The sequence below is a fragment of the Artemia sp. Qi Xiang Cuo genome, chromosome 5, assembly GCF_049724085.1.
Source record: "Artemia sp. Qi Xiang Cuo chromosome 5, ASM4972408v1, whole genome shotgun sequence".
Taxonomy (NCBI): domain Eukaryota; kingdom Metazoa; phylum Arthropoda; class Branchiopoda; order Anostraca; family Artemiidae; genus Artemia; species Artemia sp. Qi Xiang Cuo.
In genome coordinates, this window is record NC_142798.1 from 78,688,780 (window position 1) to 78,707,776 (window position 18,997).

Consider the following 18,997-nt stretch of genomic DNA (forward strand, 5'->3'; position numbering starts at 1 on the left):
CTTCCTGGGAACTGTGACTCCCCAAAAGAGAAACAATGCTTTAGGTCAGTGGTTCTCAAACAATGGTACATGTACCCCTCGGGGGTACGCAACATTTTTTAGGGGGTACGTGGCCGGCAAAAAAAAAAAAAAAACAACCTTTTAACTCTAGGATTGGAAATTTTATTTATATTATAACTATTTTTTACTTAGGACTGGTAACAGAGAAGGGGTATCTGAAATGTTTTGTGGGTAAGAAGGGGTACAGTGTCTAAATAAGTTTGAGAACCACTGATTTAGGTAATAGAATGATTTAAAAAGGGAGTGGGGGGGGGCATGATGTCCAAAGAGTGCCTTTCTGATCAATATTTTAATAGGAAGGGTGATCCTTTGGACCAGTTTAATGCCTCTCCATTGTGAGCACATGGTTAAGTCAATTAATTTTTTATTTTCAGGTTCTATTTAATTGCAAATAATATTGTTCACCATGACAGATATAAAAACAGAAATCCGAGAAGAGACAATACAAGACATTCAGAACTACTTAGAAAAATTTAATAATGAAATGGTACAGCAAGAAAACGGCAACAATGAAAAAGTAGATCAAGAAGGTAACTTATTTATTCTTGTCTGGCAATAATTGCAGCAAGGCTTTTTGAAAATCCAACAGTAGTAACTACTTGCAAACTTCAGTCAATTAAAATGTGACTATAGGCTATAGTTGTATGCTATAGGCTTGTTTTTTTACTTGTCCTTTTTTTTATATTTGTATACTATAGGCTTGTTTTTTTTTAAAGGCAGCTCATAAATGAATATGTTGCATTGTATGTTTGGATTTTGTAAATGTTTGTTTTTATCTTCTAAAATTTTTAGTTTTATTTGTTTATTTTTGTTGTTCTCAATATTGACCTAACCCTAATGGTTTCTTTTCCTATTTGTCTTTGTGCGACTTCTATCAGTTTTTATGATAAAAGAAAGAACTGCTTGCTTACTAAAGACAACAATAAAAATACTATACGAAAATAAAGCTTTGAATAGAGAGTGAGAAAGAGAAAAAAAAACAACAGCTCACAACTCACTTGCAAACCTTATAACAATTTCAATAAATTTATTGTTCAGTTCATACCCCAAGAGTTTATAATTATTCATTTACCCCCCCCCCCCCAGAAAAGAAATAGATACTTGATATTTTAAAAATAGTAAAAAAAAATCATAGTTAAAGTAGTTCCAAGTCCTAATTCTCTCATAAAGTACAGAAAATATTGACTGTGTTAAGACAACAAGTGGAGTATTAATATCATAGAAGGTCAAGCCTCATGGAGATTTTTACCAGGCTGTAGCCTAAAACATAGGTTTGGGAGGGGCAGTTGCCCCCTGCTGCCCCATAGGAAATTACGCCCCTGCTGTGTTACAATCCCTTTTGTGTTACAAAAGGATTTTCTTTGAGGGGGGGGGGGTATAAAGATTTTTTTTTGTGGATGGGGTTTACAAAAAGGTTATTTTTTTTCGTGGGGTGGGGTTTACAAAAGGATTTAGCGTTTTTCCTCTAAAAATATCCCAAAAAATCCATTTTAATGCTTAACAGTTTTGTTTTAAAAGGTGCAGTTTTGTTATAGCATATCTATTGTAGCTTTAATTATATGTTATTTCTAGCTGTCCATTGTAGCTTTTATTCTATTTTATTTCCAATCTATGAATTTTTCTATATTAAAGCGAACCAAACCTTTTTTTCAAATCTTTTTCTATGCCTGAAATCTTTTTATTTGTACCTAAAAATAGGTTGTAGCCTAATGAAAAGTTGTAGCCTAAAAATACACAAAAATGTATAAAACTCTTAATCCAGAAGCTGGAAATATCCTTATTTGCTCGTAGGCATTGCATACCAAATCCCAAGGGTTGTAGGCCAACCATCAATCAAACACCATTGTTTTGTAGAACTTGTACAGGCTGGACAATGGAAGAAAATTTACCAAGGCAAACCTAATACGATACAGTATTTATGGATGGATAAGGGAAAATTGAAGAAGGCATGGTCAAATAGAGGGGAAATTGCTAAAAATGTCTTATTATACCTAGGTTACAAGACAAAATTTTGCAACCAGACTGTATGTGGTACTTCACTGATAAAATTCCATCAGTATAAACCCAACTATCTAGTTGAAGAAGCATGCTTTAAATTTCTACGTCGTGTTGCAATTTTTGGAATCCAAGGATAAAAAACGGGAGAACAGGAAAAATGCTATAATTTGTATCTAAGCAAGAAAGCTTAGTAACCACAAAATAAATATATATATATATATTTATCTTTAATTATTTTATATTAAAGATTATTTTTAAAATTTATGAAAGATTATCAAAATTGATTTAATTAAGTATTTATTTTACTTGTAATTTAACAGTTCCCTTTAGGAAAAGACTAGTATAACACATAAAATCCAATTGAAAAAAAAAACATTTGAAACAAGTGCCTTTTTTTCTCTTTTTTTTGTTGTAAGAAATGAAGTGGTTTTATTATTATATTATTATTTAGAAATCCATTATATAAAAAGCTCTCAACATAAAAAAAAAGTTTGCTTTTGGACTGATGAAGATTTATATCTCCAAACCAGTCAACCTCAAAATAAATTAGATAAAAGTAATGAAAATTAGTGCTTTATAACCGATTATATATAGGCTAATTAGTGCTTTATAACTGAGGTTCACTTGAAACAACTATAAGTAACTAAAATTCATACTGAGGTATAATATCTTAGCAGTAGAATCAAAATGTTGGATGCAATGAATAGCGCGGTGTTTATAAACACTTGACAAAGTGTGCAATGAGAAATGGAGGTAAACCGCTAAAAAACTTTTGGAGTGACTAAAACCTTTAAGGTGTTCAACTTTAATGAGAGCCTCTCTACAGATGGTGTTACTGAAGCCGGAAAATCTCAACAATTTATAAGAGGGAGCATAATTCTGAAAAGAATCAACTCAGCACTGCTGTATGTTCATACCCAGGGTGCATGCATCTTTATTTTTTCATTAATATACAACTCAGTAAAAGAGGTAATGTCCATGCCCATAGGTTACCCTTAGGGGTTGATATATGACAAATGAATTGATTTTAAGCAATTATTTCTTAAATTTGTTGGTTATGTAGGAACAAAAAAGAGAAATAATGAGAGGCCTAATTATTTTTTAAGTGGGGAGGGGGTGCAATTCTTGGGTATTTAAGCTGGATGAGAATCTCTAGAGATGGCATCACTGAGGTTCAGCAAAAATTCAGCTAAGTGTTATGGTGAGCAGCAAAAAAATTGCTTTATATTTATGTACATGTCAATTATACACGTCAATTTTATATACGTAATTATATTTAATTATAATTATTCATATTACATACACAATTACATATTATACCACATAAATAATTACATAATTAATTATGTACATGTCAATTGACTAATATACAGTTAAGCAAACATTCAATACACATAACCGTAGATGCATGCATTTGGGATCCTAAAGGGTCAGCAAATAAATTTATTTTAGGCTATAGTTTCTTAATTTTCTTTTTTGTGTGTAGGACCAAAAAGAGAAACTCTAGCCTAATTTTAAAATATTGACACCCCACACCCTAGAGCAATCAAAGACCTCTATTTTAGCAGTACAAACTCCAAGTATTTGTAACATGAAATAAAACCTTACCCTCAATGGTTAAAGACCTATTGTGATATTTGAACCACAAAAATGTAACAAACTGAACAAAAAGAGGTGTAAAATATATTTATGAATTAGAAAGTAATCTATTGCTAAGTTTGATTTTTGTAATCTTATGAGCAGCATTTTGCTGAAATCCCAACAGAATATTTAAAGTACAAAGAGCAGTGAAAATAAAACTTGATTGTTTGAATTGGTTAAGTGGAAATCAATACCACCATGCGTTAGAAATGTATAATTCTTAACACTAGGGCAAAGCATAGTAACTAAGTTAAAGATTTAATAAGATATGATTAAGATTTTGAAAATTATAGGAAACTATTGAGCCAAGTTTCAATTGGTATAATACTGGTCATAAGAACCCTACATCTTTAGAAGTTAATACACAAGTTACAGAGATTGGAGTACTCCATGTCTTGATCCATGTGTGAGCCTATTTTTCTGGTTCTAAGAACAACTTTACCTTACTTCTTCGGAGTGTGTGGGGGGGGGGGGAGGGCAGGAGACGTCAATAGGGAAGTGTCAATAGGGGAAGGGCCACTGGTCCCCCGTCTAAGATTTGTTTTGCCTTCCCCCTTGATCTTGAAAAAAATTGTGTATTTTTATTTAGACATGCCTTTTTTTAGGTATTTTCATTAAAAAAATTGGAAAGAACAAGAAAATTGCCCCTCTCTCGGAATTTTGAAAAATATATCTGCCCCCCTCTACATTTTGGTGAATCGACGTCACCGTCTATCACCAGCCAGACTAACATCTTTAAATTCACTAGCCTAATTAACTTGCCAAGACTTTCGGAAGCTAGGCTATTTGATGCAGGATTTGAGGAAACTTTCAGCTCTAATCCTGTAATGTTGCAAGATTAATTGTATAATTTATTCAATTTTTAACTTTTTGTTGTGAAGTTGCAAGTTACTACACTGTCTGTGGCGTTGGTAGTTTTTATAGTAATTCTCTTGTGTATCATCGCTGTAGATCCAGTCCTTGTGAGTTTTTCATTCTCTTGGGTGATTACAGATTGGCAAAAATCCAATTTTGAGTTAGATATGCATATTTACTTTTCACTTTATTCATTCATGATTTATGTTTCATTTGGTTTCATTTCTTTTAATTATTCACTGTTCTCTAGATGAAGAAGAGGAAGAAGAAGTCAGTCAACTTTTTCGTACTGAAGGAGAAGAAGAGAGGATTTTCTTTACTGATGAAAATGAAGGTAGGCCCTTGTATATTTGCTAGCAATAGGGATAATTTCAGGATTTTAGGAAGTGGTTTTGTTTGCGTCCAGGACACAAAAAATTTTTTTTTGCCCCTGTCGTGAATGCTATAGGGCAGAAAACAACATGCAATATCAATTTATATTAGCGTGGAACAGTGGCGTAATTTCCTCAAAATCCTGGGAGGGGGCAAAGTTAGGGCCACTTTTCTGGAAACAAGTGAAAATGGCAGTAAAAACTAAAAAATAAGCCATTAGGTACCATAAATCTACTATTTGGCACCCTAAAAGTACTCAGGCCCGGATAAAGGGTGATTAGAACGATTTGTTCCAATCGGGCCCTGCGTTTGAAAGGTGCCCGCGTTTCCATCAAAATGCTTTTTTTTTTTTTAATTGTGAAATATTTTTAACAATTCCAGTATGCGTATCTTCTGGAGAGTGATCATTCTCCAGGCCAAAACCATCTGAACTAAACAATGAATCAGAATATATTAAATAGTTCGGCAATTATGTTGATTGAAAGTGAAGACGCAAGAAAATAAATTTTCAAACAGTTTTAGAAGAATTTACAGAACAAAAATTAGAAATATATAAATTCGTGTATTCATTTTCGGTGATCTAAGATTCGAAAGACATTTTCAGCAGTGTCATAATATTTGGAGGAAAAAACGTCAATTAACGTAAGCTAAAAATGAAGACAAAAGATGACCAAAACATAGGCTCAAAATGAATAAACTGGACCATCAAATCATATAAGATCAAGAGAACGGCCTGAGAAATGTAATTGAATAGGTGAAAATGAACAACCTAGGCCATCAAAAGTGACAAGACCAGTCCGAGCAGCTAATGCAGAGGGCATTAAAAATGTCTGAAGCAATGACAAACAAAATGGAAAACCAAGAATTATGTAGTTAGAATATTTGCGAAAACGACAATTACATCGAGTCAAAAATGTAATTGAAGAATGAAGAAATATGCGGTTAAAAAGTAAGTAGCAGGGAGAATTAAAATGACTCAAAAACGAAAGTAATGAACAAAAAAATATGCAGGTACAGGACAAGCGACAATGAGGATTAGAACGAATCAAAAATAAAAATGAAGAGCAACAATATGTGGTTCCAATCTCCGTTGGCCTTGCTTCATTCAACTAAATTTGAAAAAAAAAGTTATCAATAAATGCGATTTTTTAAACATATATTATAAATTCTATTTTGCTTATATATTTTGTTGCACAATTTAATATAAAAATTTTTTTCGATTCTAAAGTTTTTGAAATCTATTTTTGGTTGTACTGAATTCATCCAATGTATATAGTATATTGTTTATTTGTTTATAATATATTATTTACTTGTTTATTTGAAAATCCATCTACAACAACGAAACATGGGGGGGGGGCAGTGAAGAAACAAAAACATTTGTACTAGCAAGACCATGACAACAACATGTCAGTAAAGCCTAATGCGAGAAAAAATAATCGATGATACTTCAAACAAGAATGATAGACCATGGATGACCTGTTGTTTTCTTTTTGTTTTTCACCAAGCTCTGATAATAGTAATAATATAATAATAGTGTAATAATAATTTTATAATTTTATTTATTTATGATACATATAATAATGCTAATCATAATGATTTATAATATAAAAATCATACAGAAATATTTGATATATAATTTATTATAAATAAATATATAATCATATAATATATACTGATAAAAAAATAATAATTTATTTGTAACCTGCTACAAAATAAAAACAAGGTGGAGCAACAGAAATAAGAAACAAACACTACAAATAAGGAAAATAAAAAAATAAAAATTTATTTGTAACCTGCTACAAAAGAAAACCAAAGTGGAGCAACAAAAATAAGAAACAAACACTACAAACAAGGAAAATAAAAAATAATAATTTCTTTGTAACCTGCTTTCTTTGTAACAAAAGAAAAACAAAGTGGAGCAACAAAAATAAGAAAGAAGCACTACAAACAAGGAAAATCAACGACAAAGAAGAAAATAAAACGAATTGTTGAAGACAGTGTGGGCTGTCAAATACTTGTAGGTTAAAAAAAAAATTTATTTGCAACCTGCTACAAAAGAAAAACAAAGTGGAGCAACAAAAATAAGAAGCAAACACTTCAAACAAGGAAAATAAAAAAATAATAATTTATGTGTAACCTGCTACAAAAAAAACAAAGTGGAGCAACAAAAATAAGAAACAAGCACTACAAAAAAGGATAATCAACGACAAAGAAGAAAATAAAACGAATTGTTGAAGACGGTATGGGCTGTCAAATACTTGTAGGTTAAAAAAAAATAATTTATTTGTAACCTGCCACAAAAGAAAAACAAAGTGGAGCAACAAAAATAAGAAACAAACACTACAAACAAGGAAAATAAAAAAATGATAATTTATTTGTAACCTGCTACAAAAGAAAAACAAAGTGGAGCAACAAAAATAAGAAACAAACACTACAAACAATGAAAATAAAAAATGATAATTTATTTGTAAACTGCTACAAAATAAAAACAAAGTGGAACAACAAAAATAAGAAACAAACACTACAAACAAGGAAAATAAAAAAATAATAATTTATTTGTAACCTGCTACAAAAGAAAAACAAAGTGGAGCAACAAAAATAAGAAGCAAACACTTCAAACAAGGAAAATAAAAAAATAATAATTTATGTGTAACCTGCTACAAAAAAAACAAAGTGGAGCAACAAAAATAAGAAACAAGCACTACAAACAAGGAAAATCAACGACAAAGAAGAAAATAAAACGAATTGTTGAAGACGGTATGGGCTGTCAAATACTTGTAGTTTAAAAAAAAATAATTTATTTGTAACCAGACAAAAAAGAAAAACAAAGTGGAGCAACAAAAATAATAAACAAACACTACAAACAATTAAATTAAAAAAATTATAATTTATTTGTAAACTGCTACAAAAGAAAAACAAAGTGGAGCAACAAAAATAAGAAACAAACACTACAAACAATGAAAATAAAAAAAATAATAATTTATTTGTAACCTGCTACAACAGAACAACAAAGTGGAGCAACAAAAATAAGAAACAAGCACTACAAACAAGGATAATCAACGAGAAAGAAGAAAATGAAACGAATTGTTGAAGACGGTATGGGCTGTCAAATACTTGTAGGTTAAAAAAAATAATTTATCTGTAACCTGCCACAAAAGAAAAACAAAGTGGAGCAACAAAAATAAGAAACAAACAAGGAAAATAAAAAAAATTATAATTTATTTGTAACCTGCTACCAAAGAAAAACAAAGTGGAGCAACAAAAATAAGAAACAAACACTACAAACAAGGAAAATAAAAAATGATAATTTATTTGTAAACTGCTACAAAAGAAAAACAAAGTGGAACAACAAAAATAAGAAACAAACACTACAAACAAGGAAAATAAAAAAATAATAATTTATTTGTAACCTGCTACAAAAGAAAAACAAAGTGGAGCAACAAAAATAAGAAACAAGCACTACAAACAAGGATAATCAACGACAAAGAAGAAAATAAAACGAATTGCTTAAGACGGTATGGGCTGTCAAATACTTGTATTTTAAAAAAAATAATTTATTTGTAAACTGCCACAAAAGAAAAACAAAGTGGAGCAACAAAAATAAGAAACAAACACTACAAACAAGGAAAATAAAAAAAATGATAATTTATTTGTAACCTGCTACCAAAGAAAAACAAAGTGGAGCAACAAAAATAAGAAACAAACACTACAAACAATGAAAATAAAAAAATGATAATTTATTTGTAAACTGCTACAAAAGAAAAACAAAGTGGAACAACAAAAATAAGAAACAAACACTACAAACAAGGAAAATAAAAAAATAATAATTTATTTGTAACCTGCTACAAAAGAAAAACAAAGTGGAGCAACAAAAATAAGAAACAAGCACTACAAACAAGGATAATCAACGACAAAGAAGTAAATAAAACGAATTGTTGAAGACGGTATGGGCTGTCAAATACTTGTATGTTAAAAAAAAATAATTTATTTGTAACCTGCCACAAAAGAAAAACAAAGTGGAGCAACAAAAATAAGAAACAAACACTACAAACAAGGAAAATAAAAAAATGATAATTTATTTGTAAACTGCTACAAAAGAAAAACAAAGTGGAGCAACAAAAATAAGAAAGAAACACTACAAACAAGGAAAATAAAAAAAATAATAATTTATTTGTAACCTGCTACAAAAGAACAACAAAGTGGAGCAACAAAAATAAGAAACAAGCACTACAAACAAGGATAATCAACGAGAAAGAAGAAAATGAAACGAATTGTTGAAGACGGTATGGGCTGTCAAATACTTGTAGGTTAAAAAAAATAATTTATCTGTAACCTGCCACAAAAGAAAAACAAAGTGGAGCAACAAAAATAAGAAACAAACACTACAAACAAGGAAAATAAAAAAAATGATAATTTATTTGTAACCTGCTACCAAAGAAAAACAAAGTGGAGCAACAAAAATAAGAAACAAACACTACAAACAAGGAAAATAAAAAAATTATAATTTATTTGTAAACTGCTACAAAAGAAAAACAAAGTGGAACAACAAAAATAAGAAACAAACACTACAAACAAGGAAAATAAAAAAATAATAATTTATTTGTAACCTGCTACAAAAGAAAAACAAAGTGGAGCAACAAAAATAAGAAACAAGCACTACAAACAAGGATAATCAACGACAAAGAAGAAAATAAAACGAATTGATTAAGACGGTATGGGCTGTCAAATACTTGTAGTTTAAAAAAAATAATTTATTTGTAACCTGCCACAAAATAAAAACAAAGTGGAGCAACAAAAATAAGAAACAAACACTACAAACAAGGAAAATAAAAAAAATGATAATTTATTTGTAACCTGCTACCAAAGAAAAACAAAGTGGAGCACCAAAAATAAGAAACAAACACTACAAACAAGGAAAATAAAAAAATGATAATTTATTTGTAAACTGCTACAAAAGAAAAACAAAGTGGAACAACAAAAATAAGAAACAAACACTACAAACAAGGAAAATAAAAAAATAATAATTTATTTGTAACCTGCTACAAAAGAAAAACAAAGTGGAGCAACAAAAATAAGAAACAAGCACTACAAACAAGGATAATCAACGACAAAGAAGAAAATAAAACAAATTGTTGAAGACTGTATGGGCTGTCAAATACTTGTAGGTTAAAAAAAATAATTTATTTGTAACCTGCCACAAAAGAAAAACAAAGTGGAGCAACAAAAATAAGAAAAAAACACTACAAACAAGGAAAATAAAAAAAATGATAATTTATTTGTAACCTGCTACCAAAGAAAAACAAAGTGGAGCAACAAAAATAAGAAACAAACACTACAAACAAGGAAAATAAAAAAATGATAATTTATTTGTAAACTGCTACAAAAGAAAAACAAAGTGGAACAACAAAAATAAGAAACAAACACTACAAACAAGTAAAATAAAAAAATAATAATTTATTTGTAACCTGCTACAAAAGAAAAACAAAGTGGAGCAACAAAAATAAGAAACAAGCACTACAAACAAGTATAATCAACGACAAAGAAGAAAATAAAACAAATTGCTGAAGACGGTATGGGCTGTCAAATACTTGTATGTTAAAAAAAATAATTTATTTGTAACCTGCCACAAAAGAAAAACAAAGTGGAGCAACAAAAATAAGAAACAAACAAGGAAAATAAAAAAAATGATAATTTATTTGTAACCTGCTACCAAAGAAAAACAAAGTGGAGCAACAAAAATAAGAAACAAACACTACAAACAAGGAAAATAAAAAATGATAATTTATTTGTAAACTGCTACAAAAGAAAAACAAAGTGGAACAACAAAAATAAGAAACAAACACTACAAACAAGGAAAATAAAAAAATAATAATTTATTTGTAACCTGCTACAAAAGAAAAACAAAGTGGAGCAACAAAAATAAGAAACAAGCACTACAAACAAGGATAATCAACGACAAAGAAGAAAATAAAACGAATTGTTGAAGACAGTATGGGCTGTCAAATACTTGTAGGTTAAAAAAAAAAATTATTTGTAACCTGCTACAAAAGAAAAACAAAGTGGAGCAACAAAAATAAGAAATAAATACTACAAACAAGGAAAAAAAAATATTTGTAACCTGCTACACCAACAAAAATAAGAAACAAACAAGGAAAAAAATAATAATTTATTTGTAACCTGCTACAAAAGAAAAACAAAGTGGAGCAACAAAAATAAGAAACAAACACTACAAACAAGGAAAATAAAAAAATAATAATTTATTTGTAACCTGCTACTAATGAAAAACAAAGTGGAGCAACCAAAATAAGAAACAGACATTACAAAAAATGAAAAAAAAAAATATTTATAACCTGCTACAGAAGAAAAACAAAGTGGAGCAACAAAAACAAGAAACAAACACTACAAACAAGGAAAATAGAAATATAATAATTTATTTGTAACCTGCTACAAAAGAAAAACAAAGTGGAGCAACAAAAATAAGAAACAAACACTACAAACAAGGAAAATAAAAAAATAATAATTTGTTTGTAACCTGCGACAAAAGAAAAACAAAGTGGAGTAACTAAAATAAGAAACAACGCTAAAAACAAGGAAAATCGGCGACAAAGAAGAAAATAAAACGAATTGTTGAAGACAGTATGGGCTGTCAAATACTTGTAGGTGCCGTTTTGTATATACCGTACAAAATACTTGTACGTTTGCTAGCAAGCTCCGTAATTGTTAAATCGATGTCCGGAAGTTCGTAAACAGATATGAGGTTTTGATGTCTGAACCATGGAGGTAGATATATGAGTAAAACGGAATGTTCTATGAGTGTAAGAAATTTGGCACGATTCCTCCGCCTCGCGACGCGATATAAATCTAGGTTTCTACAGAATTATAGTGCAGAGGTGCGAGGGGTATAGCCTTAATATTAGCTTCCAGCATTGCCTGCAAAAGCATTAATGCTAAAAACAAACAAGTGTCTCCTTCTGATTTAAAAAAAAATTCACAAGCAAAACAAATAAACCTAGAATAAAAAAAATCAACACAACTAAAACAAAAAGACAAGATTAGTGAAAAAAAAGTTCAAAGCTTCAATATGAATTTTAGAGAGCAAAAAAGACCAGGTAAATAAACAAAGAGGATTAGTAAACCCCTTTGCAAGGCACTGGAGACCAAGCTCTTTAAACTTACTTCATATTTTCAACTTCCAAACTTCCATTATATAAAAGTTATGTAATTATCAGTTTTAATAAGTAATAATATATAAATATATATAATTAACAAGTAATTAATAATTACTAATTAGTTACTTATTAAGTAATTACTTAATTACTCAATTAATACGTAAAAATTAATTTATTAATTGAGCTAGCTATTCATACAGCTAGGTTTCTATAGGATTATAGTACAGAGGTACCAGGGGTACAGCTTTATTATGAGCTTCCAGCATTGTCAGCAAAAGCATTAATGCTCAAAACAAACAAGTGTCTCCTTCTGAGCTATGTTTCTATAGGATTATAGTAGGATTTTTGTAATTTCTGTGTAATTGTTTGTTTTACATTTCACAATGGCTTATGGGCTTTAAGCGCGAATGAAGTCTATTCTATATTAAGAAAATGGGAAAAACAGAAAGAAGGTGATCGGATATCTTTGTTAGAAAGAATAATATAAGGTACTGAAAGAAACTAAACCTGTAAAAACTGAATAAAATTTAGCCCGAAATTTTCTATTATTTCTGGATTTTTGATTCTATGTTTATTAATTAGTCTTGAGTTTCGTGTCAATATTGTATGTGTAATAAATGTTTTTTCTTTGTGTTTTTTAGTAAATATCTTCCAGAAAAACATAGCGTAAAGGATATGAGGCAACGTAACTGTATTTTGAAGACTGATGGAGTAAGCGCTTATAACAAAGCTCCTTACAAACAATTGAAGCATATGAGGCAAATGTTGGGTGACAAATTTTGGTGGCCGCTAAATTTTCTCAGGATTTTGAAAAATGTCTTTTTGGGGAGTATTTTCATTTAAAAAAAATTCATTTCTTGGTATTTTCATTGAAAAAAAACGATAAATTTGCCCCCCTTTAAATTTTGAAAAATACCCCCCCCCCCGGATTCTAAGTTTCTGTGAATTTGTAAAATGGTTGGAACGAAGTTTCTCGTAAGCAAATGAAGCATAGGAGACAAATATTCAGTGGGAAATATGAGGGATAAAGACTGCGTTTGCGGTGGATAGGTTCTAAATGAGGCCTGGGGAAGAGGCACAGTCGACTGTCATAATAACAGAGTTACCAGGGGTATAACCTGTCATTTATAATATCCATGTACATTAAAACGACAATTTCTCATATTCCTGAATCAAATTTGAGGTTGAAACTGCTTCATTTGCCTGAAACGGATGGAAAAAGTATATGAAATACACTGTTATATATTATGTATATTAAGTATAGTATATATTAAGTATAGTATATATTAAGTATATTAAATATTAAGCATATACTTTAACGCTTTAATTTTTTTTTTTTTCTAGAAGCAGATGCTACCGGTGAAGTTCAAGAAGGAACAGAAATAGACCTGGGATCCAACAATGTAAGTTTTTTATTATTTTATTAAATTTTTAATATTTTTATTTTTTTATTACACTGTTTTCTGCACATTAAATAAAAAAAACAAGTTTTTTCAGCTCAAAGTAAGGAGCAACATTAAAACGAACAGAAATTACGTGTAGGAGGGAGATTGTCCCCTCTTCAACAGCTTGTTCTTTTCGCTAAAGTTTTTTGGTAATCTTATAAAAGCTTCTTATTGTTCTAATTAAACGACCCTTGTGTTTCAGGAGTCATTATTAAAGAATTGGGACAAAATTCAAACTTTAGCGTAAAGAGTTAGGTGTTGTATGAACTTACATACATTTAATAATTTTTGTTCGTTTAGGTTTTAATGTTGTTCCTTACTTTGAGTTGAAAACTTTTTTTTAGTTTAATTTCTGGTCGCTTTTTAAATAATTACGGGAAATCTGGCTTCGCCTCCACAGAAAAATCCCCCTCCCCCCACGGAAAGATACTCTAGACAGTTGAAACCCGGGAAAAATTTACCCCGGACAATCATCCTTAACATCTCCACACGAAAAATTGCGTCAGCAAAGAGAAAGTAAGACAAAAATAATTTTATAAATGAATTCTATCAAATTCCCCCAGTATAAAATTTTCCCTGATTTTTTCTGCATATCAATTCCTAAAATAAAATGATAACAGTTACTTGTTTTAATTGTTTCACAATAGCTGCGATTCAAATGGTTTATCTAATAGAAAATGGAAGAATTCGAGTGTTTCTTTGGTTTTAAGGTTAAGCAAAATATTCGAAATATGTGTAATATCGGATGTTATCGATATTTTATATCGATATTTCGATATGAAATATCGATATTTCATCCGAAATATGGGATGAAACACGCTTCTTGACGACTATGGTCCTTACGTCGGCCCTGCAGTTTGTTGCTACAGCTGGGCTCGCTCTCTGGGTCCCATATTACCAATCTGAGATTCAACCCACTTCGCCCCCACGGCACTTTTGAAACATTGACTATCTCTATTTGCGTTTTTAAATTGATGGCGAAAATATTAAGTTTCCCTTTTGACCGAGAAGAGAATGGACATTTGTTATATGTTATTAGAAGACGACGTTTGTTTCGACCTGCTATCTACAAAGAAAAATCGAACGCTTTATTGCTGACCTGAATCCAAATCGAACGCACACATTTTCAATTTTGCAAGTCATGAATCGTACGAAGCCTAACTTTCTAATTACTGTTTAGAGTTGGTTTTCAGCTTTCCATTTTTTCCTTTCAACTTCACTATTTTGTTTCAGTAATGCAGTTCGTTGCAGCTTCAGTTTGAATTCCTTTTTGCTTTTCAGCATCTATTTTTACCGTGGATGTGAAAAACCGATTCATGTTTTATTTGAATCGAATTGCTCATTATAGCTATATAACCATCTAACGTCTTTTTAAATTGAAGTTTTAAATAAAGATATTATCGAGTGAACTCATAAGCCTAAAAGGGAGAAACTTAATTGATAAATTAATAATAGGTTTGGGGGCTTCTCTTTCTTCTGTTAGAATTTTGCGCCCCCCCCCTCCTAGATGTTGAAAAATACATTCCCCGTCCCCAGTTTTCGTGAATTGGCGTCACTTGCAGGTTTCGACTACTCATTGTTGGCTGTCCTCTGTGATTTTCATCTTCAAGCTTAACTAATCAAATATTTTAATAATACAAGCTTTTTTCATAAATTCTAAGCTAACATCCAATTGTACTATTTATATTGAACTTGTCAGTAATATGACTTGGGGTACATCCAGGTTTGACAAGAAGTTGCTAAAAACTAAATTTTTTGTTTCCACTGACGTTGTCGTAGTAGATGTAATGACAAAAAAGTAACTTTGAATTTACTTTTATACTAACCTTTATTAAAGATTGTAGGATAAGATAAGATATTTATTTCAAAAAAATCTCTATCACAAGCCCATAAAGGGCCGAATTCGGACTTCGGAGTCGACAATAACGGGCATCTTTTTGTTAACGGGTGACAAGAATGGGTTGTTAACGGGCATCTTTAGGGAAGTAAATTTAGTGAGGTGAAAACAGGTTCAAAATATTATTAGAGTGAAAGAGAGATGGAAACAATTGAAACATCTGAGTATAGTCTTACTCTTAAACTTAACCCTTGGTTACTCCGCAATTGTTCCTGGTAGATGTCAAAAGTTACAAAAGTTCACAACCTTGAATGTTTCCTTGGCAAATTTAATGCTGGAATGATATAATTTGCCAAATTACATTTCCCCGTAATTGAAACTAATTTTCTGACTATTCATGTGTTGTTAATTTGAAATACATAATTTTTAGGTTGCTGAGACAGGTGAGTTGAGTTATGTTCTGATAGTTTAACCAAATGAGGGCAGGATGGACGTAACCTAACCTAGGTACCTTTTTCCCAACCTAAACACCAAAAAACCACAGTTTAATATCGTATACACAATGAAAACCATGCTATCATTGCCTAGTCTATAGCGGTAAATATGTCAAAAACGGGTTTTATCATTGCCTACTCTATAGTAGTTAACCCGAGAGGCCCGCATAATGCAACAGTACCTAAACACTAACGTGTTTGGGGAAATAGAATTTGAGCTTATTTTCTCACTTTTTATGACGTTTCTAGGCCGGTAAAGTCAATTCGAACGTATACTTTTGAAATATTTTAAGATTGGTGACTATGCTGCAATTAATACGTATTAATAAGTTAATACGGCACTATTTATATTACCATCAAACCTTATTATGATGACAAATTATATCTGGAAATTACATTTCGCCATTTTTGAAACTAATTTTCTGACTATTCATGTGTTATTAATATGAAATACATAATTTTTAGGTTGCTGAGACAGGTGAGTTGAGCTATGTTCTGATAGTCCAGCCAAATGAGGGCGAGGATGGACAGGCGGTCCAGGAAGGGGAAATTGGTGTTTATGAATTCGAAGATAATGACGGAGAAGGAAACAAGGTTACCAACGTGAGTATTATCACCTTCTCCAGTCTTGATAATTGTGTTTATTTTTATGATTATAATAACATCTCTAGAAAAAGGGATATTCCACTACAATTGAAAGTAGGCTAATCGTAACTCATTTTAGATGTTCAAATGAATGTTATCAACCAGATTTTTGACATCATTTGTATACCTCCTCCAAAAGGCTTATGCCAGGTTTGCTTCTCACCCAGACTATCTGTATTGGCTTTTCAAATTAATGTTATCAACCAATGTTTTTATTATTATAATAACATCTCTAGAAAAGGGGATAATCCGCTACACTTGAAAGTAGGGTAATCTCAGCCCATTTTAGATGTTCAAATGAATGGCATCGACGAACATTTCTGTTCAAAATTTGTATGGTGTATGCCACGCTACCCGTTAAGACAATTGTATAACAGCCATTTTTTTTCTTTTGTAATGCCCAAAACCAAAGACCGTATCTCAGTTTTTTGGATTGTTTCAAATGTAATTACAGATGTGTGGTTACAGCTGTGATTGCTATCAGCTTCGCTATCACCCATTATCCTTCGTGAGTCAATCCAAAAATCTTAATCATTCCTTAGTTTTATGACTATCTACCTTTTTGTTCTGCCCTTGGAAGGATGGATGATAGACTATCTATCAACAAGTTGTGACATCACTTGTATACCTCCTCAAAAAGGCTTGTGCCAGCTTTGCTTCTCACCCAGACTGTATTGGTTTTTCTCTACAATTTGCCATGGCTTAATGGCAAATCGTTTTTTGTTCAATTAAATAAAAAAAATAAGTTTTTCAACTGAAAGCAAGGAGCAACATTAAAACGAACAGAAATTATTACGTATATGAGGGGGGTTTTCCCCCTAGTCAATACCTCGCTCTTCACGCTAAAGTTCGAATTTTGTTCCAATTCTCTAAGAATGACCCTGAATCACAAAGGCCGTTTAATTAGAATAGATAGCTCTTTTGAAAGTATTAAAAAAAACTTTAGCGTAAAAAGCGAGATATTGACTAGGGGTCGAACCCCCTCATATACGCAATAATTTCTGTTCGTTTTAAGTTTTAATGTTGCTCCTTACTTTCAGTTAAAAAAACTTGTTGGTTTACTTAATTTCTGATCGTTTTTGAAATAATGCTGGGAAATCCGGTACCCCCTTCATAGTGTCCCTTCCTCCATGAAAACATCCCCGATAGAAAAATCCTCCCACGTAACCTCCTCCCCCTCCCCACCAGTAAAAATCCTTCTTAAAAACGTCTCTATACTTCCCAATAACCAATACTATATCTAGACAATAAGCAAAGTTCATAACTTGCAGCCCTTCCCCCGGGGACTGTGGAGATTAAGTCATCTTCAAAGACATAGTTATTAGGTTTTCGACTACTCTGAACGAATGAGCGTGTGAGGGCGCTTAGTTGCCCTCCAATTTTTTTTTCTCTTAAAGAGGGCACTAGAACTTCAAATTTTCGTTCGAATGAGCCCTCTGATACGCTGAATCTGATGTTGTGATTTTCATTCAGATTCTAAACTTGATGAAGTCTATGTATTTAAAATCAGCCTAAAAATCTGATTCTTTTGATGTGTCTATTGGTATCAAAATTCTGTTTTTTAGAGTTTCGGTTACTATTGAGCCGGGTTGCCCCTTACTTATAGTTCGTTACCAAGAACTGTTTTGATATCTGTATTTGTATTTGTTTTTTAAATAGTAGTTATGTAATTGTAATTAAAAATTAAAAATAATTTCCACACATTCCAAAGGTTAATGGGGATTAAGTACTGTTATACGCCACCATACGCTATTATTAACACTACTGCTAAAACAACTGTGTAACAGCTATTTATTTGTCTCTTGTTGTGGCCAAAACCATGGGGTGTATCTCTCTCTCTTTTAAAATTTGCTACTGTAATAACATAAAATACAACCATGAGTGTCATCACGTTCACTAATACCCCAATATTTGTGTTTATTTTTATTATTAGATTTGTAGGACTGGTGAAAAAATAATTTAAAAAAAAATATTAATAAAAATATAAAAAATATTAAAATTTGCTACTGTAATAACATAAAATACAACCATGAGTGTCATCACGTTCACTAATACCCCAATATTTGTGTTTATTTTTATTATTAGATTTGTAGGAACTGGTGAAAAAATAATTAAAAAAAAATATTAATAAAAATATAAAAAATATTAAAATTTGCTACTGTAATAACATAAAATACAACCATGAGTGTCATCACGTTCACTAATACCCCAATATTTGTGTTTATTTTTATTATTAGATTTGTAGGAACTGGTGAAAAAATAATTAAAAAAAAATATTAATAAAAATATAAAAAATATAAAAATTTGCTACTGTAATAACATAAAATACAGCCATGACTGTCATCACGTTCACTAATACCCCAATATTTGTGTTTATTTTTATTATTAGATTTGTAGGAACTGGTGAAAAAATAATTAAAAAAAAATATTAATAAAAATATAAAAAATATTAAAATTTGCTACTGTAATAACATAAAATAC

General features: G+C 30.8%; 1 protein-coding gene across 3 annotated transcripts in view; it reads left to right on the forward strand.

Moving 5' to 3' along the window:
* LOC148952570 (uncharacterized) overlaps positions 1-18,997 on the forward strand; it is an 81,493-nt gene that overhangs the window by 10,939 nt on the left and 51,557 nt on the right. For all 3 annotated transcript variants that reach the window (XM_089089021.1, XM_089089023.1, XM_089089022.1), the window contains exons 2-5: positions 435-590; positions 4,805-4,888; positions 13,440-13,498; positions 16,337-16,474. In XM_089089021.1, coding sequence (XP_088945147.1) covers positions 467-590; positions 4,805-4,888; positions 13,440-13,498; positions 16,337-16,474 — 405 coding nt within the window. In that variant the 5' untranslated portion in view covers positions 435-466. The remainder of the gene's footprint in view (positions 1-434; positions 591-4,804; positions 4,889-13,439; positions 13,499-16,336; positions 16,475-18,997) is intronic.